General features: G+C 37.2%; 2 protein-coding genes across 2 annotated transcripts in view; one reads left to right on the top strand and one right to left on the bottom strand.

Annotated features, from left to right (window-relative positions):
• The window catches only part of LOC100648035 (cAMP-specific 3',5'-cyclic phosphodiesterase), a 359695-nt gene that overhangs the window by 70611 nt on the left and 265529 nt on the right, over positions 1-23555 (top strand). The window lies entirely within an intron of this gene.
• LOC105666615 (fibroin heavy chain-like) lies at positions 1391-4404 on the bottom strand. The gene is made up of 2 exons (XM_012317597.3): positions 3604-4404; positions 1391-2863 (listed from the first exon to the last, which is right to left on the bottom strand). Exons 1-2 carry the CDS (start codon positions 3616-3618, stop codon positions 1754-1756), a joined length of 1125 nt encoding a protein of 374 aa, XP_012172987.2. The 5' UTR covers positions 3619-4404; the 3' UTR covers positions 1391-1753.

The following is a 23555-nucleotide window of genomic DNA, read 5'->3' as shown; positions in this document are numbered from 1 at the left end:
ACTTCCTTTCCATACGTTCCGGCGTTTCCTGCTTATTTTCGAAAACTTTCTTAATCAGCAAGCGGCACTAAGCCGCGGGAGAAACCGTCTCCGGCTGAAAAAGAATTACCACGTTCCGCGCTTGCCTCGTAAATGCAGTGCGTTTCCCGGTAGTCCGGCTATGACAGTAATTATGCTACAGTCAACAGTGGGATGATTCTACGCGAGAAGGTAAATCGAAAATGCGGAATAACATATTTTTCGTACAATGCAACGTTTTGTTTTCGGGAAAATCGAATTAAAAAATTTGTCAGCAACGCGAACGATTCACAATGAAAAGATTCTGTTCCGTATTTTATACCTATTTTCTCATATGGAGTCACATCCTTGGTGACCGTGAATGAATATTTAAACATCCTGCGATAGAATCCAGAAGAACACTGAGAACTTACCACGCAAGAACAACGACACTTTTTGCGGCAATCAACGTGGTAACGGTGCCTGAAAAACGATAATTACGCGGCTTTGTGCCTGCCATTTCCGCATTTCGTCCGTGTTCTGGTTTCTATCCTTCTCGTCTCGATATCAATGGAAAAATAAGCAAGATTTGGTAGCAGATATAGTTTCAACAAGAAATCTCTTTTAGCTCGTCCTTCAACTGACAGAAAATATCCCATTTGAATGGCTGATTCGCCGAGAATTCGATTTATCTTTATGCCGACGTACTGTCCCTTGTCGCTGTTCAATTTGATTTATGTAAAATGTAGATGTTTCGTAGAATTGACGTAACAAATGACCGACCTCCTTTTCTTTTTGTTTCAGGTGAGTGCAAATTGAATCTTCTTTGTCGTTGGGTGGTTGAAAATACGTAAGTCGAACAATATCTGTTTCTTTTTTCTTAAATTGTACAATCTTTAACAGGAAGTAATTCAGTAGTAATGATAATAATATGATATTGTCATACGTTACATTTACTTATCATACGTAGATAAGTTAGAACACTGCGTTCGATATACAGCTGGTAGCTGCTGATAACTCTAGTTTCCAGCATTACCAACAGCAGCTGTCGATAAAATGTTGAGTAAAGCTGAGTAAAGCACAAGGTGAAATTATAACCGACTGCTATCTATATTTCCAATGTTGAAAAGATAGAAGCACTGGAAAATGTATCGACTGGTTTCGTTACTCCCGTGAGGTAACAACCGGGTTCGATTTTCGTCCTAGCTTCATAGAGAGGTTGGGATTCGAAACGATGACCTGATTCGTGTGGAAGCTCGGGAAGTGCTTCACGTTATAACGTGAAAGGATCGTTCCTGACGTAATCCCACCCCACATGAGCTCCGTGTTGACCAATCGGCTTGAAGAACTACCATTGTTCGTCTATACACCGATGTTTTAATATAACCTACCTTCTCCTATCATTCGGTGCAAATTTGGTACCTATACTATCTCAGCGAGCCTTTTCATTATTTCGCGATTCTATGTCACGAGAATTATAGTTTGCGATTGAAAAAACGATTCACTACCTTAGAAATTTGCAATCAATTGTTGTACAATAATATAATTTTCATTCTCATAATAATTATAATTATACGAGCATGTTAGAATAATCGTTTTAGTGAAGAGGTTGATCAACAACGCCATACTTTAAGTATCATACAAAAATATAATTTTATCAAAGTGTACAAAAATATAAAGATTATCGCAAGCTCTAGAAAAGGGATTTACATGAATACCGCCAACTGTACAGTATGCCTTTGCTCGATCCATCAGTTCAGTGTTTCTTTATAATGATCGTACTGGCTCCTCCTAGTGCCCCACCCCCAAGAGAACCAGCTCCCAGAGTAGCTCCTCCTAAAGCACCAGACGAAGCGTATCCATACCCAGCTCCGTATCCAGCTCCAAGATTAGCAGTCAACCCCTGAGTGCCAATTCCAGAGCCAAGACTGGTTCCAAGTCCGGAACCAAGCCCAGAACTCAATCCAGATCCTAAACCAACTCCAGGAGAGATGCTAATAGAGCCAAGGCCAGCACCTAGACCAGAGCCCAATCCTGACCCATATCCAGCACTGAGGCCTGAGGAGCCAAGACTGGAACCTAAGCTAGATCCGTAACTAGAGGTTAGGCCATATCCGTAGCTCGATCCCAGGCCTGATCCGTAACTGGAGGTCAAGCCAGACCCGTAGCTGGATCCCAAACCAGTATTCAACCCTCCGCTGAAGCCACTGAGACCACCAGTGATACCCGAATTCAAACCAGAGCCGAGGCCACTAGTGACTCCAGAAGTCAGACCAGATCCTCCGATAGATCCTGAAGATACAGGTATCAAGACAGACACAGGAACAGGTTGAGGGATAGAGATAGGTTGCGGGATTGAGACTGGCACTCTAACAGCCTGAGAAATGCCTGTGGACCTATGGAGTGTCAGTGCGGTTTGTTGAGGCGTGCGAAGTGACGTTTCCCTGACGAGAGGCAGATTTTGTCTCACGTACCAGGGACCTGGGACAGGCCTGGGCACTGGATAGGGTTGGGGAATTACGACTGGCACTTGTTGGGCGATAGTGCGAATCCCACCTTCAGTTGGAGCCCCGTTTAACCCTGCAGATAGTCCTCCAGTCAGGCTCCCTGACAGAGGTCCAACTAGGCCACCGTTAAGAGAGCCTTGTAATCCTGGAAGTCCACTCGAGAGGCTTCCAGCCAGTCCTCCTGATAATCCTCCAGTGTATCCTCCCGAAATTCCGCCATAGGTAGTACTATAACCCAGGTCTACGCCTCCTGATGATCCTCCAAGTCCTCCTGTGCCTAGAAGAACGCCTCTCTTCGACTTCTCTGGCTTTCCTGATTCAACTCCGCTAGCAATAGTGGCGGGCACCAAAAGGCAGAACTACACGAATAATTTTTAAGGTTTGAATTTTTCATGAAGACTGCTCTTCTATGGATTAGAAAGTGAGTTAAGTTCAAGAAGGAAAAGGAAGTAGTGTCGGTCCTTTTAGAAATGGATCTTTGGAACTTGAAAAGCTGATAGTTTAAAATTCAGGAGTAGTGAAGTTTCAATGAAGACAGGTATCGATTTCTTGAGTTTGCCAGGGTGTTAAATGCAATTGCGGCCGCTGTGCGAATATCGCCCAAGAAATGTTGAAAATGAACTGCGAAATGTTGAATAGAGTAAAATTTTCAGATACTTTGTAATGCAAAATTGATGTTTTCAAATATTTAATTACTGTGTGAGTATAATTTTGAGTGTCTGTAATATGAAATTAGTATTCTCTCGAATATTTCATATTAATTTCGTATAATTATAATTTCGTGTATTTGTAACGTAAAATTATTGCTTTTTCAAAGATTTTATATTCCATTTTGCACAATAAAACTTTTGTATATTTGTGATATCAAATTATTAAATTTTGTATCCATCTTTATATTAATTTTACTGAGTAACATTCGACAGCACAATTCCAATGTTGCCACTTTGTATTTGCAAAAGACACTGAGCTGTTCTGCACAATTACAAGGTCTAACTCAAACAACTAAAAATTTCTGGTAGCCTCGCAAGTCGTTTTAAAGTTTCGTCCACGTAAAATATCAGAGTCTAAGAAATTCACTAAAGAATATCTTTCTACTTACTATGAACGTCTTCATAGTTGCTTGTCTCGTAAGTACAGCTTCGAATGTGCCATCATTCGGTCCAGGTCCCTGTTTTATACAGGTAGATACAATCACTTTCACTGAATACGCGATCGTTCACGCCCTGATCAGAGTACTCTCCATCGAATTTTTCTGTCAACGTTTCATCCGATCTCTTTGATCCGCGATACAACCGCAGTCGTTGGAAACAGAGCGATTCCGCGTTACACGCACATCACCGTAATTCTTCGCCTACTTCTGATCAGTTTCTGGATCGTATCGCATGTCGTGCACGCGTAATGCTCCCGCTATCATATCTCACGCGCGTCTTTTGTAATCAGGAAGCGAATTTACGGATTTTTTTTTAAGGTTAGGTCAGAACCGTTGGCTACTGGAATTATTGGCGCTGAGATCGCACGAGTGTTTAAAAAGCTTTGTGAAGGTTATTTGAGAGTTGCGATAGTACTTTTTGGTGATTTTCGTACTCGGGAAAAAATATCATGGAAAACTTTTGGTATTCGTGGAAAATTCTGAGACAGATGGGGGAAAGTAAAAGTTTTATGAGTCTGTCTATTTTAAAAAGTATAAAGCGTGTGATGTATTCTGAAATTACTGTACGGTAACGCGAGAGTACAGTAAATATCACTGAAATTTTTATTTTAGAGAATTTAAATAATAAAATTACCGTTCCAGAAAATGTATTCAATTTTATATTAACTTTAATAATTCGAGTCCGTCTCAGGTTTAACAGTATATGCTGCAGAAAAAATAGGAATAGTAGAAAACAACTAAACGAAAGTCATACATATTTCGCAAACAGCATTTCTACATCCCTTTATTTCGAAAATAAATTCCACGATAAATTAACATATCAAATACAACACGTGCAATATAGGTGCATGTATAGAAATGTGCTCTATCTGTATGATGAAAGGTAACCAAGAATATTTAATTAACGAGGGCGATAAACATGACCGATTTTCCAAATGGTTACATCTTGTACACGTTCATTACGAGGGATAAAAATTCTGGTTCTGGTAAAAGGTGTAATAAATGTCTTCGCGGATGACGATTAATAATAAGCGTGACTTTATGAAAGGCGGAGCCTTCGCTGGAAATAACTGGACAATCGAAATGCAGCGCCTCGAGTGAGGTAGATATAGAGAGACAAAAATCGAATCTGCATCAAGCGTATCTGATACAAAGTATCGAATCATGATTTCGAATTCGAAAGGCAACTCCTAACAAATAAACGATTCTTCGTTTATATTTCCGCGTTGGAACTGCTTTGCACAAGACTTTAATTGATGCAATTTACTTCAACTTTATATTACAGATAAATCTAATCTTCGGACAGATTAATTTATGAAAATTGTCTTTCACAAAAATATTATTTCTGTTGAAACTGACAACGCGAGTACGCGCTCGCCATCTATGTGCAGACGCGCCAGTTACAATAAATAGTAACTAGAAGATAGTTCTAGATACAATCGATAGGTTTAAGATATTCTTTTGTTTTTATCCCTAGTCCATGTAAAAAAGTGCAATAAAAGTTTTTAGGCTCAGAATGATGTGATAGATTTATCCAAAGAATAAAATGATAGCTATTGTGATTCTACCTCTAAATAGAGAAATAACAACAGTTTCATTATATGAAATATCGATGATTTACGATGAACTGTACGGAATATAGAAAATATACATTTTCATAGCTTTAGGAACACACCAATTTTTTTGGTTTTCACATTTTTCATGTCTAAATCAAGTATGCGAGTAAGAAAGTGAGAGCTGGGTTTTTCATGTTATTTAAGGATATGTAGGGTCCCTTTTGGGACGTGGCTGCGAAGATATGCAGACAATCTAACCCAGGCTATTCCTCATCCCGGAAACTACCTCGCCAAGAACCCGATACCATACTGTGCAAAATTTCAACGACACGGTATGAAGAGGGTCACTTTATATTCATCGCATATGCTCTCACGTCAAGCTACATCTTATTCAAATCCCTACAGTTTCTGCTATTATCTAAATACACGTAGAGATCTACGTTTTCCCACGGATTTATAATTTCCAGATGAAATTGGGAAATGGTGACACTTGTCAGGAATGTTTTCTAACCTTTCCGTAATTTGTCGAATTTTTCTTTCAATTTTTGCTATTTTTCTTTCGTCGATTAAATGATAATTGGATTAAAATTCTGATCTGATACGAAGTTATACACGTGAGAAAATTGAGTTGGAATTCTAATTTATATCAGGTCGTCCGAAAAGTTTCTTTCGTTTTATAAGGAAATAATGGATGCATAACAATTATATTATTTTATCGAATCACATATGATCCATTTTGTTCTATCAAACTAAAGATCACAACGTTCGACAGATTAGGTTTTATGTTCGTATAAAGATGCATCGTTGTGAAAAACGGGTTTGTAAAAGAAACACACTTTTTGGACAAACTAATAGTTTGGTTTTCCAAATCGGGGATTGTCAAAGATCAATTAGATTAGTTTCAGATTGTATTTGCAAGAAAAATGCATGCGTTTGATACATATGTATATTTACTTAGGCAATAACTTTAAGTATCTCTATACATATTTATCAGAAATGCATAAAAATCGCCGAGTAGCGAGTCGCAATTGGTCGATACGCAATACTACTTGCGCAATTGCATCGTGTGTAATGACTTCCTGCTAACATTGTGAACGTTGCGATTCATGGTGTTGGTGGGAACAATTATTTGTGTACTATGAAACTCGAAACTATTCTATCAACTACTCAGCAGACTCGTCTAATGAAAAAGTTACTTCGTAAGATCGATTCCTGCAGCCTAAATTATTTCTGCAAAATTACAATTTTTCAGGGAAATTAATTATTCCTGAGTGCTTCTACGTGGGAACTTATATATATAACGTGCTTTTGCTGTAATAACCTCGCGCGATGTACGTTGTGCTGAGATATCTATGTTCTTATTTCTAGGGAAATTAATATTTAAAAGACAATTTCTGCAATAATAAAGATAGTTGCCAACCCAATAAATCATTTTTCAGTTTCTCTTTGGCAGTTTAATTAGCGCGATCGTAAATACTTTGACACAGAAGTTCGATTATATAACACGAAGGTTCTCCTTGGTAATTAATTTGACCAGAAAATTTCGGCACTCAGACGCGATATGAAAGAGAGGAAGGATCGAACGAACGTGGAAACTGAGGTTCTGGCAATTTTTTCTCGCGCGCCGAGCTATTTGACGATTGTCAGAGTCATTGATCTTCTACGTGGGAATAAATTTATCTTTCGGACAAGTATGAATCGAAGTTGGTGCGGAGAGAATTTGAAAAGCAGAACGGATGTGTCCGTCGTCGATAAATTGGGTCACGTGAAGTTTTTAAAGGTGTGCGCTTTCTTTCGTGTAGTTACATTATATGCAAATCTTGATTTAAATACATCGGTAGTTTTAAAAACATCGTAACAGTTAACAAATAGTCTGTCTGTAACAAACGATCGTTTACTATCGTTATTAATACGTGATTCGAACCGTGATTTACAAAGCCAATAATTTTTTCAGGAGATCATGGAAAACAGCATTCTTTCGTCTATAAAGAAAACATGAAAAGAGCGAGAAACGATTCGTGCTAAAACATCTCGACCGAAATATGAATTAAAAAGAAAATATTTCTGCTCTTGAAACGGAGCATGAACAAAAAATGACTGTAGATTGTGTTTATGTAATGTTAATTAATTAATTACGTAATTAGTCGATCGTATACAAGATTCCAATACTTTTTTTTTTAAGAAATTACTTTTATACACGGGATGTATGATTGGAGCGATCAAGGACGATTAACTGGACGCTATCGAGTAATTAAAAATTTCGTCATGAATGGCAATTAAAAGTGCTATAGAGAGTGTAATTCTGTTGGACGGCTGTTTCACAGTGGATGCATTGGTTATCAGGCCTGGTTTTGTTTCCCACTCCGTTAAAATCTCATTTCGAGGACGTCGATCAATTTAACGCGGGCAATAGAGACGTTGAACCTATTATCTCACACTAGCTTGGGTAACTCGACTTTGCAAGATCATCGATTTTCGTTAATCCATTCTCAAGTGACTACGAATCCATCGCACAATGAATTTACCAATTCGATGAAACGGTCTTTAAGAGAATGAAACTTTCATGGTAATATTTTGAGCAATATACGATCGATGTTCGAAGAGATTATTCATTGGAATCAAAATATAAATTTCATTTTATCTCTAATCCTAGTCAATTGCAATCTGGCTCTAATTATAGTTCGATCATTTTTCCTCACATTCTTCTAACCATTTTTCTAACAATTATAATTAATAATTAATTTGGTGAGAAAATGGAATTAAATTTTTTTTATACTTTCTATACGAATGATACATTTGACCATTCGATACTTTCGATTCTGTACACGTCTTATTTTATCTCGTGTATTTTTTTTAATTGTAGAAACGAAGTTTTAAGGGAGAGAAGTTTTAATTGGACTTGGACATTTTTTGTTTCGTGCTGTGACGCTTTTTATTTTTATTCGTTAGTGCAGCGAGAGACGTCTGAAAAAGCGTTTTTAGATTTAATTGGAAAAAGTTCAACAATCTCGAGATTATAGAAAACAAAAACGCTCGTAGTCAATGGAAATAATATTCGTTCCACAAAGCTTACAATTTTCATGCCTCTTTTTTCATAAATGTTGCCGAACCAACGATTCACAAAACGAGTTGGTTACAAACATTATCGCGCGATACACTTCGGTGTTTTTTAATAGTAAACTAAAAATTTCTCAGCATATCAAATAAATATAGAATACTCGATTATTTAGCCATTAAATTGAACTCTCGAACGTAGAGAAAATAATTTAACGACATGTTTAAACAATCGATCTGGTTCAAATACGCAAACCCAAATTTCTACATTCGCTTTGACATTTTTATTCACAAAAATACAAGCAGCGTTGCTCGTTTCACGAAATTCTTTGCATAGAGGAAAGCAAGGTGAATGCTCAGAGGGAACGTTCAAACAAAAGCTAAAAAACCGGAGCATAGAGAGTTACGTAACATGCAGAAGCGTACTCGATACGTATCAAAAAGGTATCGACAAAAAGGCAATGGTAGTTGGAAATAAAACCTGACGATTTCTATCGACATCCTTATTGAAACCAATTTGGATACGAAAAAAATAAGTTGCTTCTTTTTTCTTAAACAACATGTAACATTACAATTTCATTTATTTCTTCTTTTTCCACTTTATTATATTTTCAAAAAACTTTCCCTTGCTTTTATTAAATTATTAAACATTCGTTAATTCATTAAGAAGCATCGAATTGTATTTCGTGATAAAGTTTATAATTGGTTCGTTTTATGTATCACCGTGTTATCGTGTTTTATTCTACAGAACGAGAGCATTTATGATTATTGATTAAAAAATGCTTTTTTTTTTTAAATATCGTATCATTGAAATCAGAGTTTCTACGCGTTATTTTTATTTATTTAGAAATATTACTGATTTAATTCACAGTTAAATCGTTTGTTTGAAATTACAATTGAAATAAAAAGTATAGAATGAAATTTTTTGGTGAAAAGCCTCGTCCTAAAAATTCGACGGCTTCCTTGCATGCAAGAAAGATCATTGTTCTATATTTGGTATGAACGTGAAAAGCGAAACGTTTCGTTGTTAACATTGTTAGATGATATGTTTCGAGAAACGCGCGAACAGTCGCACGGACAGGTTTTCCCCCGATTATTTTAGAATGTCCAGAACGTCATAGGTGACAGAATAATTTACGGTATCGCGATCATCATTCATATTTACGATAGCCTGTGCATTTCGAACGATATTCCTCGTGGACATCTGCCAACTTGCTCTACCAAGATAGCCGATGCGTAATTATGTCTGTTGGAATCGTCGTCTCGTATTTATGCTCGCGAAATATCAACGAGCTGACGATGTCAAGTTTTTAACGATCCTTATGATCGATTTGATCGGCGGGAAATTCGTTTCGAACTGCAGTGAACATTTTCACCGCAGATTATGGCAACGATGTAACACGTTTGAAATGTTTAACACTCGGTGAAATAATTTTGGCCTCTGTAAAATTACATTTGAAATTGTATCATTTGTGTACACATGTTACATAATTAAGTGTACTAAACGTATTTAAATGTGTAATGGTTTTAGTCAATTTAAACGTTAAATATTGGAAATATTAATATTTTAATACTAATACTAATAATAATGAATGTAATTCATGAGTGAAATATAGAGATGAACTGTCGAAGTGAATAATAATCGACGGAATATTATATCGAAATGAGAGCAGAAATGTTTGCATTCTTCGTTTATAACGTAAAAGACTGGGTTCACCAAAATGTTAGGTGGACAGAGAAAACATAAAAGATTCAATCGGATTGAAATCTCATATTGGGAAACGCTTTGAATTCGAAACATTTGTTTGAACGTTGATAGTTATGAAAAAGTCGGTATTAAAACAGAGGGAAAATGGAAAATTTATTAAATTTCTATATTAATCACTTCACTGACACTGAATATTGAATTTAAAAAAATTGTAATTATTTCTTACATCTATTAAATTCAACCATTTAACATACACTATCCTTTATTTGTCCAAAGGAACGTCCAACTTTTTATACAAAAGGTCAAAGCTAGCCAACGAAATGAAAGCTTCGCAAAGTCAAAGTTATACATTTTTGCAAAAATACGCTTCATTCTTTCGAAAAACCTACGAAAGCTTTTCAGCTATGATACGATACGTGAAGGAAGACGAATGAAAACAAACCTGTCTCGATAAAACAATCGTTCGATTCGATTACTGGTCCGGCGACACACGAATGTCGCTGTCTTCGTCAGAATCGCGCAGGATCACGTGTGTACGTGGAAGAATTTCGCGATTTCCACCGCGATCTCTTTGAATTATGGTAGCAGGGGGCCGCGAGGACACGTGTCCCTCTGATCGACGCCATTAGATCTGTGGTAAAGAGGCAAGAGAGCACAGAGATGCAGCGGTATCGGTAGCCTAACCTTCTCGATCGTGATGTCAGTCGAGGCCAGAGCCAGCTACATGACCACTTGCGCTTCGGAGACCGATGGTTCGTCATGATCTTTAATTCCCTAGAATGTTCGCAGCTTCCCTTCGTTTGGCAAATTAACAATAATCTTTAAATAAAAATGAAGATTCGATAGGAATGTAATTCGCGTATGATGTGGTAGAAACATATTAAAAAATTCTCGACTTAATAGACCAAAAGCAATCTCGGAATAAAGAGGTTTCGTAGAAATTTAATTTTTCCTTTAATAAATCAAAGGAGGTATTGTGAAATAAAAGAGGTTGAGGAAAATATAATTCTTCGTTTATATGGTAGAAGCATAGTGTACTAGGAACTTCTGGGTTTAATAGGACAAAAGCAATCCTGGAGCAGAAAAGAAAATTTGAAAAGGAAGATGGAATTGGTATTTAATGCGATAGAAATATTTAATATACAGTGTATATTAAAAATGATCGATACTATGAGCAATGGAGTTTCAAAGAATATCTTTTTATTTAATTTCGAGAAGGAAAAATTCCTGAAAATAATTTTTTTTTTCTTTTTGAGAAATCCCTTGATGATCTAGGAAAAGAGTATTTAAGACAAATTCCGTGTCTGACAAAATGAAAATTCAACGACATAGAGATATAAAGTCAAAGATGATTGATTTCGCTGGTAGAGTTTCCTGGCAGGAAGAAGTTTAACGAGCGGCATGGTTTTGGTGGCATTAATCATAGTCAAGGCTTCGTTTAGAAATGATCTATGTGGAAACTAACGGGTTCATAGAACAGTCGTTAGTATACTGTGATGAGCACATGAATGGGCATTGGCTCAATGTACCAGTCATAGTATAAAATATCATCAACTAATTAAATATCATATTTCATACCATACAAAATTTAATATATTTATTTTGGTTCCGAAATTATAATAAAATTGTAAACGAATTGGGAACCAATTAATTGGTAAATTTCTTATGTATTAGCAATATAGTCAATTTATTCTTTATCATAACAACGTTAACAATGGAAAAGTGATCAAAAAGCGAAAATTTCACTCAACATAATTTACAAGCCACACTGTAATCTTCTTTCCCGCATATCAGACGGAGATTACGAGACGTCCAGTGAAGGAGCAATCCGTGACATGCAAGGGAAGCAAATTAAAGAGATCCTGCCAAGGAATCTAAGGAAGATCGGTTCAGACTGTGACTACGAAGCAGAGAATCCGAGACCTAGGGAAGAAAAGTCATCGGAGAAGTCGTCTTGCAATCAAGAAGCAGTCTTAGCATCCAGAATTTTGTCCAAGTCAGAATCAATGCCAGTGTTAAAAAGCACCAGCTCGTCCAAAGAGGAGAACGAAGAAGAAAGCTCAACCATGATGTCAGAGTCTTCCTTAGCACGTCAAAGGAAAATGAAGATGATCGTAACTCGAATTAATCCAGAATTATCGTCGGCTTCCAACCAGACCAGCTCAACCGATACTTTTGTGATGGAGATGATCGATGAAAATTACGAGTCCAAGAAGCTAGAGTCGAAAATCGTGCTACCTATGCTCCAGGTGATTATTCATCAAAACAGAACCAATGAAATAATTTTTCATACTTGGGGTTTAAATCCTTTTATAGACTTTCCTGGCTATTTTCTATTTTTCATAAAACTTCATCAGCATCCCATATCACGTCGCCCATATTGTTATAAATATTAACTCTGTGAAAGACGTTACAAACTTTATTTTTCTTCTAATTATATCTCTCTTTGATCTAATCCTCCGCTATTTTCCTATTCCACCCTTGTTAAAGGACAAAGATGAATGTTGGTAAGAAAAAAAAAAAGAAAGAAAAAAGCGAATGAGGGAGGATACCCTTGTAAGTCACAAGACAGTGAGAGTATAATGGCAAAAAAAGAAAGAGGGAGATTACGTTAAAGGGCGTATAGATACGGCCGTACGTCTCTGATGAACAGTCTAGTCGATATATATACAGGGTGAAACAAAATTCGTGATATGTATGAGATCACGAAGATATTATGATGCAAGATAAAATGAAAATCAAGAATGATGAAATTATTTTGCAAGTTTCATTTTCAAATTATTTTTGATTTTCATATTATGTTGGACCAAAGGATCTTCCTGACCTCGTCTGTACCACAAATTTCATCTCACCCTGTAGAGATCTCACTAAGTAGGGATTCCATGATACGAAAAAGTGGCAAACAAGAAATAATCTTAACTGGCCAATCCATTTGGCTTCCACTCCAATTACTCAGTCTTCTAGAGACTTAATATCACAAAATTAGAATCTACATGTTTTTCTTTCTACATCAATCCCAAATAATCCTATCCTGCTCAGAACATCAGCAACGATTCACCAAGTTGTACCAAGGAAGTGACATTCTTCGAATTACCAGAGGAGATATCTTCTAAAGAATTCGAACAAGAAAGAAAAAGCAGCAGATGCTCGGGCGGAATAGGGTCCACTACCAAAGAACCAAAGAATTCTAGAAACACGCAAGGAAACGACGATCTGATAGGCATCGCCGAGAATCCTCATCCTTCTATCAAATCTTTTTACTTTCCCCCAATTCCAGAAAAGGGGCATTCTTGTTTACATCATCCGAGGCAGCAGCCTCGAATTACCAAGGACATGGACGCAATTCTTAAGATAGATGGCGAACTAGGTCCCCTCCAGCACCAACTCAATGAAATTAGTGGGAAGTTCCGAGCCCTGAATCTCAATGTCCCGTCTCTGCCAAGGCAGAGTCATTATTGTCAGTACACGCCATCAACTGACATGTCTGGGTACTATCTGCGCAGAACAGAGACTTTTGGTCAGGACTCCAAAGGAAATGAGGTCATTCGTCTGATGGGTCAATATCAAAGCAATAAAAACTACACTACGCTAGGACCTGCCACAAAGACCAAAGAGACTCTTCTGACTCAGGATTCCTTCTCTATGAGAGAACCTATCAGCAGGAACATTAGCTTCACAAATGAAGACTCGTATTCGTTGATGGCTCCTCGAGTCCGTTCGTCTAAACACGTTGAAAAGAATGTATCAACCATAGTCAGCGATTGGCGAATAGAAGATAATAATAACTACGCCTCTGTGAGAAATTCTTACGCTAACTTTGGGGGCCCAGTAGACAAGGATCCATCTGGATCATTAATCCCATCTGTCAGCAGTTCTTGCTACAGACCTTACAGAAACGAGGCCTTTGATTATCACAAACCACACTCTTCTAAGTACTATGACGAGTCAGAATTTAATAAATCCAAGAAAGAGTTTGCGAAAAAGAATGAGACAAAACTAGATTCTAGTAGAACAACGGATCATAGATGCCAAAATGTGACTAAGAGATTGGACAAAATGGCACAAGCAGGGACGTCAGGGGTTGGATGTGGATCTGGGAAACTAATTAGAACTTTGGATGCCTCAACTGTTACTTCTGGGCCCGATCTACGTGTCATAAGTGTCAATACCTCTGTAGAAGAACGCTATACATATGGAAAAGTTGTAGGTGAGAGTTCGTATAATGAAGGAACAAGTAGAACATTTCAGCATTCCAACAACGAGTCTAACAGCAGCCTCATTAGGCCCCAGGATCAGAGTATCTTAGCTTCTGTGATGGTTATCGGGTCTGAAGGAAGCGGTAGAACTCGCTACGTAAATCGCAGTCGCGTTAGTAGTCAGGTCTCACTAGTAGTCTCGAAAAAGGACCAAGATTCGATGACGACTATTCTAGATCGTAGACAAAATGAATCTTCAGGGAAGCAGATGAAGAAACAACTTCGAGCTTCGAATGCTATTGACCAAAAATCGATAGAAACTCTGGTAAAATCTTCAGAATCGATAAATAATAGCAAGGCTGATACACTGAAAAATCTATCCGGCATAAAAATGGCTAAGACAGATGAAAAAGTGGTGATCGTGCCAATCCTGTTCACAAATGGCATCCCAGAGCCTCCGAGGACTCCTCTATTCCATTTTAACAAGTCCAGATGTCATTTGTCAAAAACGAATCACCATTTGACGAAGCTAGAAAGCAGACCATCCTCCATAACCCAGAATAGCGTGTACTCGGGCAACAGTCTGGAATCTTCAACAATGGAGTACTTAAATTTGGATCAAAAACTGGCAAATAAGAATAGTGGGATGTCAATGTCCTGTGTCAGTCGGTCTGGTTCATATTCGCGTTGCAGAAATCCTTCACATTTGTCGAACAATACGAAAAGTTTGTCCGACCGTCATCATAGTAGGGGTAGACATAGCCATTCGAGCAAGGCACAGTCTGATCCAACGAGGAGAGTAAGGAAGAAGGCTATTCAGGGAATGATGAGCTCGCCAGAGGAATTTCTTTGTGATACCTGAATATTTGATGTGGTTCGATTGATTGGAACATGGTGGTCATGTCGCCTCTATGGTTGTGCTCTAAGGATTATGGTTGAAGTAAGAGGTTCAAGTTTCATAATGGAATCATAATATCTCTAGAGTCACGAATTTGGATCAAAGTGTCGTTTCTGGAATTTTGGAATTCACGTTTAACCTTTTCTTGGGGGGAAAGGGTTGTCTCTGGCTCTGCAGATTCTTTTTAACTCTCTTTGATATTCGGGCTAATGGACCGGAAGACGCATTTTTGGGACGGTGTTTTGTGCAGTGACGTAGCTTCGACTATTGTCTTTTTGTCCTTTATTGTAGATAAGCTCGCGGCGTCTCTTGTATACAGTTTTTATTCAAGTAAATATAAATATTATACACGAATATGAATCTTTATTTTAATAATAAAATTATCGATGAGTATGATGATGCAAACCTTGTGAAAACAAACTCTTGTTTATATACATTCTATGAAAAATCTATAAGATTTCATAAAAATCTCTAAAATTGTACAAACATTTATTTTTTTTAAATTTCTATATCATTTTCGTATAATTATTGACTCACTCAATTAGCGATTCAAGAAAAATGAATATATTTTGTAGTTTATTTATAATAACGCCTGGTTTACACATATCTATGGATATATGCAAAAATTATGTAGAAATATACAGAACAGGTGCACGTAATATGAAAAAATATTCAAAATATCTAAAAGAAACTAATCACTGTGAATCTATTTCAGTTTTTTAATTGAGTTTCGAAAAATATGAATTTACATAAATATTCGCACTTAATTAGTAACAAATTCTCAGGCTCCTTTTGACGTATGAAATAAAACGATTTGTATTATTCCATAAGAATATGAAAAAAAGGAAAAGCTGGCGTTTCTAATGTCAAATAATCGTTGCAAAATGGCGTAAGAAGTTTTCACAGTCCCCGCTAAAACTAGTATCTAGTTATACGAACGGTGTCACTGACGTAGGAATCCTGGAGTGATAAGTGGACAATCAGAAGCCAGATCACAAGTACACCGAATCCATGTTGGTAAACCGGTTTCCCGTCGAAGGAAATCTGTTTGACATGGCGTTTCGCGGATCGTTGCTAACTCATGCATGTGAAACCCTGACCGATTGTGAATCGAGGCTGATCACCAATTGGCCAACTGTTGCATAGTTTTCCAGTAAACCCTTGCTTATACTTAATTCTCTGCATCAAACTCAGAATCAGTTGAATCATCAAATCTACATTTCTTTTTTAATTCAATTTTGTACTTTTTTCTATCGTGACGCATACGAGTATACTTGGAATTTTTCAGTAGTATTTACTGGTGTAAAGGAATTAAATAGATACAAAGATCCAGTCAAGTGGACTAAACGTTCAAACATTATGCAAAGATTTAGGCGAAGCTTCAAGAAACTGTAAATATTTCAGCAAAGTGAACAGCTTAACGACTTAATAGCTGCTTATTCTTATTAAGATGTGTGAATTAAATTAAAAGAGAGACGGAACGAGCGAAGCAATAACCAGACGGCAAACGAGATCATAATTAACGAAAATGCGATCAAGCGAAGGTCTTTCGAGAATTGGCCGATAAATCATTGGCGTTGAGACATCCCAGATAAATTTTGGGAACGATTGCCCGACCTTGCCACGCGATCAATGCGTTCTGTTGCACCCGTGACAAAATGGAGTAAGGACAGTTTGTTCGACACCTGTATAAACGCGATAGTTGGTCCCCAAGTGTAGGTACAGAAGTTCTTTGAATAATTTCTTCAATACTGATTTCTTTATCAGGTTGTTAAAGTTTTCACAGACGCTTGCGCTGTTTTTTTTTCCATTCTAGAAAATTGTGAAACTTTGTAGCGAATTTTTTATATGTCAATGAACATATCACCTGGAAACACGTGGCTCTTTTTGCAGAAATTACTTAGCCGCTGTAACGACTCCGTAATTAATACAGTCGTTCTCAAGGATTACCGATCAGGATACGATCAGATCAATTACAGAGAAACGCAAAAATTTCTGGGCATCGACTATTCAAATGTAAATGTAGATCGACACGCAACAGATTCCATCTAATGAACACTGACACGACAGGTGACGGTATTTAGCATTAAAAATACTGGGATTTCCGCTTGGTCTTCCCAACTATGTATTACTTTTTTGTTCCATGAAAGAAACATCGAAGGTTAATCTACTATCATCCAACGAAATTTCAATTCTCGTAAATATGCCCATTTTATCGAATGACATTTATTTAAGAATAGACTTACAATCTGGCGATCTTATCATAGGTTCACAACGACAAGAAATTTCAGTCGCAATTAATTTCATTTGCTCCTGCACCGAGAGGTCACGAATAATTCCAACTATTAGCGAAAACAATAACGATTTGCTGAAAATTTGTTAACCATCTTGACCCAATTGTCGACGTTGCTGCGACGTTGGTTAATGCGACGTCGTTTATGGACAGTCGATATGCCCGCAAGAACGCGCGATAAACGCGTTCCTGGCCGCGTCCCAAATAATTTGTCTTGTCACTAGCACTTTAGTTTGTATTTACAGTGTCAAAGCGCCGTTGTCCGGTTGTTCACTCGCGGCACACGCAAATGGCCTTCGATTGCCAACGGACCTAACTTTCGGCATTGTGCTGCGGACAAGCGCCGACAATGGCACGCGTGTCTGCTTTTCGAGCTGCGTCACTATGCAACCTCGTGCTGGCTTGTTTTCATTCCACGCCAGCCATCTCTCACCGCCATTATTTTTATCAAAGCCAGAGTAGCCATTGATCGCGCATTCCATCCAGTAATTGAGTATTTATCGACGTCAGTCTTTGGCAATAACGCTTTGTGTACTGAATTCGTGCTCTGATCATTTCAGAACGATTAATTGGCATTTGGCGTTTTAAATTTAAAAAAGCAAAAGCAAATTCAGAGAATTAAGAAAATTAGAAAATTATTACAGGGAATTGTTTAATTATTAATGCCATTATGATGGATTATTGGACTGTCGGATATGTCGTAGGATGAGATTATTTTCTACGTCAATGGATTGTTGATGCTGTCGCAGAAAATGATTGGATCGTTGATACTTTTGTTCAGAGACTTGTTCAGAAAATCGAAACTGACAGGTGGAAATTGATGGATTATTGAGGTAGAAATTGGAGCAATTAAAATATTATTCTTACACCTTGTCACACGTCTAATTTGTTTGTTAGAAATCAAAAATTGTATTCTTCGTATGTAGAAACTTCTGTGTTTCTTCGTATTGATAAGAGGGAATATTTTTTTACTGATAACATGCACGAGTTTCCTCTTGTTAATAGGAAAACAACAAATTCTTATTTTAAAATACGGAACTGCACGCCGTAACTACTTCTCCAGCTGTTCCAAGCAACAACCGTATCCAATTTTTCTCAAACTGATGAGGAAAATAAACGAAGTAAAGGATTTCGTTCAGGAAATAGATTGCTATAGTGAAAAATGAAACTGTGTGCGCGTGTGTGTACACAAGTTCTCCAATTTGTCCAATTCATTCGCGCGATGGTTTGGAATTTTGTCAACTAATGAAAGAACGAGTAAATAAAGTACACGTTTCGCGTATTTACGCTATTAAAAACAAATCCTTTATTCTTTCTACGCTGTGCGAAGCAAAATATGTAACAATTGTTTATCGTACTCAAACAATTTCAATTTCACATTATTTATCACCTTCATTCGATCCTTATTTACCATTAATTTAGTGGTGGATAAAATAGAGAAAAAATATTAGTAAAAAATACTCAATGTTATATATTGGAATTTTAAAAGGAAAGGTGATAAGCTGGTATCAAAAATTAGATGGTAAAATTATGAAAAGGTGCAACTATCGTATAAATAATAAGACCCAAGATTAATTCACCAATTACACACAGGTTAAAGGAACCAGTATAATTTAACCACGAAATGTAAAACTACCTCGTACAACCTAGCCGAAGAAAAATCCAAGAAAATTATCATAATGTGCTCATTTTTCTGGCATTTTCTTCCCTAATTTCACCTGCGGCAAACATGCTCCATAATACACGCCCACACTTGCCTTATCTACTAACAATACACCATTACATAACTCGTGCTTCTAATCTATACAATCTGCCCGATTCTTCGGTAATCTCCTAATAACTAGACCGATTTACGTAACGACGAAGGAGAGGAGTGGGAAAAAAGGAGAAAAGTTGCTGTGAAAAATTTCATCGAAGGCGGAGCATCGATTGCGGTTTTCATCGCGGTAAAACGTTATTTACCATCGTATCACCATCGCTTCGTGTTTCGCTATCGAAACGCGTTATCGACATGCCCACACATACGCGAATACACAATCAAAACCGCAAATACTTTGCCCCGAAACGAAAGAGCGGCAGAATCACTGGTTCGGATTCTTGATGGAGAACTGGAATGCCAGCGATTCGCGAATACAGAGGCGGATAAATTACCGGATCGTTCCACGATGAAACGATAACGTAACATCGTGTCTTTCGCGGTCTGTGGTCCATGGAATTTCCGTCCATTCTTCGCGTCGATCAACGTTCTTTAATTGTACGTGAAACGTTGCCAAGGAATATTTGGCTTGGAGGATGAATTAGGACGAGTTCGCATCGTGTGTTTCATTGAGAATTCCCGCAATGTTGAATGAAATCTTTTATTCTCTCCTGTGACACATTCTTTTTTATGAGTTTCTATATTTTTACACGATTTCGCAAATAAGTCGTAGTATCACTTCCGATGAGAATATTTTAATCCTGGACGAAAATTGTGATTTACAAAGCAATTGGAGTAATACTTCGAACGAGAATTTTTCAATTTTAGTGGAAAATCGTGGTCCAAAGATATCTATTCAAATCTGCAGAAGAATCAGAGTACTTTCTTCCATGAAGAATTTCTTTTATTTCGGATAAAATTCGTGGCTTGAAAATTTGTCCTAGTTTGGATGAGATATCGGAGTACATTGCACGGATAAGAATTATCGTATAAAAATTGTAAAATAAATACTGGGAAGTTAAATCTACAGAAATTACGAAATGCCAGAAATGGGATATATATATATATATATAGGTGTGATTAAACCATCGCGAGTAAACTAAACATGAAACGAACAGTCATTTTCAACCAGCGTGGTTTCGATTTAACGCGAAACACGATGAAACTTCAAAGAATCAATCTAATCCGCTTTCAATCAAATCCATTTTCCTGGTCTCAAAAAGTCATAGTTAATGTTCGTGGGCGTGATACGGTAGACTAATTAATTTCCCCGAATTTTCCAGCTTTCCATCGAAACGAGGAATCATTAAAAATCGATGCTCCATTATTGCAAGCTCGTGACATGCAGATTAACAGGAAAACCTAACAAAATCCTATAATTCCCCGAATAATTTATTCTTCCTTTTTCCTATAATATATCCTATAATACTTTTAAAAATATTTTCTCTTCCTTTTTATAAAATATAGGTTCGGAGAAAAATTAAATGTTTAATCAATTCTATGCCATAGAATATCGTGTATTATTTTATTTCAATTAATTTGCTAACAACTGAATAATTAAAAGAATGAAATCATAATGAGAAAGATAGACAAAATTTGGTTAGCTCTGTTTTCGTAACGTAGGTGCATCGCTGTGCGCTATCGAAAACGATTTAAACGATGGATATTGAAATTCGAAACAACACACGAAATTCCATTACGTACAAAATTACTCCATTAATTTCAGGCGAACGGGGCAAAACGTTGAAACACAATTACTTCAACGCTGAATTAGTAAGCGTTCGACCTCGTCGATCATTCTGCGGAGGAGATTGATTCGTTTCAAAATGAAACTTCTCTCTGCTTTTTGATTCTGATGCTACATGGAAGAAATCGTTTCCGGCACTATTGTAGAACGAGGCTTTATCATCCACTTTCTTCCTATTTTCTTCTACAATTGCGATTTCATGAGATGTATTTTATAAATACATTTCTCAAATTGTAACGCGTTCGATACTATTGTCGCGTACTTAATTTTTGTGCATAATTTCTTAAAATTCAAAAGTAGGAAATAGTGTCTTTTTAGTACAAGGGGACCGATATGAATTTATTTGTAAAATTAATTTTATTATATATGTCGGGCTGGCGTTAAGATTAGAGTTAGGGTTAAGGGCGTGAAACGAATCCCTATTGACACTAGACGCGATCATTATGCAATAGAGGAGATATTTACTAGTGCAAATATGACTATGATGGAATTGGACAAGTAATCGCGATAATTAGATACTCGAGAAGCTAATGACAATGATCCTAGGCTCAATAACGAATCCACGGTCAACGGGATGACGAACTCTACTCTTCTTTAGCGTCTAAGTTGTACTCAATGTTAATGCATGGGGTAATCACTACGTATCTGAGAGTTACTTGAATCGTCGTCGAGATCGTACGGGAGAGTGACTCTCCGTCTCGATGATGCCGTCGAGGAAAACTATAATGGGTGTGTCTAAGGACGTGAGATCCTCGGATTCGTCAAAGAAAGCTTTCGTTCCAAAGGTGAGGGAAATTAGCGCTGTTGCTAATTGGTCGATCTCCATATCGGCGTTTAAAAAGAGATGCTGGCCGCCCTTGAGGGAAGGTTGTTAACGGGGAGCATCGTTCGTGGAAGAATTGGTTTCTCCTATCTTCCCGTAGTTGCAACAAAGACTGCTTGTCTATTTGAAGGACTTTGCTTGACTAACTCTTAAGATTTATAGCGGGTCCTCACGTTAGCTAAACATATACTGCGGAGGTATGTTGACATCTGGCGATCATCTTACCCGGAGGATAGAATCTGCGTGTGGCGAGTCACGGGAGAGAAACCATTGAAATATTTACTGCCGCGTGTCGCTACGACTATTTCTTTTAAGGAGAGGTATAGAGTTACTCTGTGCCTTTGTTAGATAAAATGTTCATCCCTTCGACCGCGGCTACGTTCGGCGACTGATTGTCGCCTCGAGCCCAAGCTCATGATCATAAATCTCGAACAATCGGAGCGGCATTTGTTTAATCTAAATTACAACGTTACGGTATTCCCGCGAATCCAAGGAGGTGTTCCGGTGTTCTTTCATCTCCGACATATATATTATACATACTTTATGTATAATAATAATAATAATTATTATTATTTCAATATAATTTCCTGATGTAAAGAGACAAGGTGATTAGTTTACTTGTTCAGTAATTAATTTCGATTTTGTAGAGTAATTTTTCGAAAAATTATATCGAAGAATATAGTTAATATTATGTATAAAAAATTATATTTTCTAAAGTCATATTACAAACGTCGTACAACAAAATTATAAAATACCAAATCTCTCGACTTAATATTCAAGTACCTGAAAATTGAGGAGATCGTATCGCGACAAGTATTATGGAATTTTGTTCTGAGCATGTCAGAAGGACAAGAGCTGCTCATTATCCCGTGTTAAAATCCAGAAAGGAAGAGGATCTTCTCGCAATCGTTTCGAACTCTTTAACGAGACGGCAGAATCACAGCGCAGCTGTCCAGTCGGTGGAAATTCGAAACACGGTCTATCAGGTGAATCATTAAAATCCTTTTGTGGAGAGATTCACAGAGCGAGGTCCTCGTCGAGCAAAGGACGAATCTCTGTGGTTGTTCGCGATGCAATTTCCTTGCACCTTCTTCTCCACTGACTCGTGTGTGCGCTCTTTCCACAGACAATCCCGTACAGACGCTACCTTTTCTGAATTTTTGCTCTCGTCCGAGTGTAAAATCGTTTCTTTTTCCTTTATTTTCCCCAAATAATTGCTCTCCGTCCACGTCTTCCTTTTAACTATTGTTGCGTTTCTCCGAACCTTGTACTCGATTCTCTGCTCTTTCAAAGATAAAAGCCATCTTATCTGCGAATTTATTAAGTAAAAATTTACAATTTAAGCTTGAAATTTCAAGTTGGAATTTTCGTTAAATTCTTGTTTCCCGAAGCTCGACATTTTTATCTATTTCACCTGCAATGCTTCAAAATTTTGAACAATCGATATTCTCGTATATTTATTCAGAGTATCGTATAATTTTAGAAAAGACAGTGTGTTATATTAACAAAAAAAGTATGATCCTATAATACTATAAAAATAATAATAATTAATACAATAATTAATATCTATATAATTTTGGAGAAGATGCTATTCTGCTGGCAAAGTATGAATCCTATCTTACAATAAATAATTATTTTTCAACGTGGACAAATAAATTTGTTGGAAGGTGGAAGGAACACGATTTCTCAAAGTGTGACCGAAAATTTTTGTGAAACTCGAGACCGATATTATTGGATCGCTAATGAAATGCAGTGGTCCGAATATTTATAGACCTCCAAAATTATTCGATCAACGGGTCTGCCAAGTGTAAAGTATTCGCAGAAATTAGTTGAGTCGGCGAGCGTTATTTGTCACCAACCACGATGACACGATAAAACGCGAAGTCACGGTTTTCGCTATTCAAATTTTGCATTACAAACTGAGCCTACA

Source organism: Bombus terrestris, chromosome 16 (assembly GCF_910591885.1).
Source record: "Bombus terrestris chromosome 16, iyBomTerr1.2, whole genome shotgun sequence".
Classification (NCBI taxonomy): Eukaryota; Metazoa; Arthropoda; class Insecta; order Hymenoptera; family Apidae; genus Bombus; species Bombus terrestris.
This window is presented reverse-complemented; position numbering and strand designations above follow the sequence as displayed.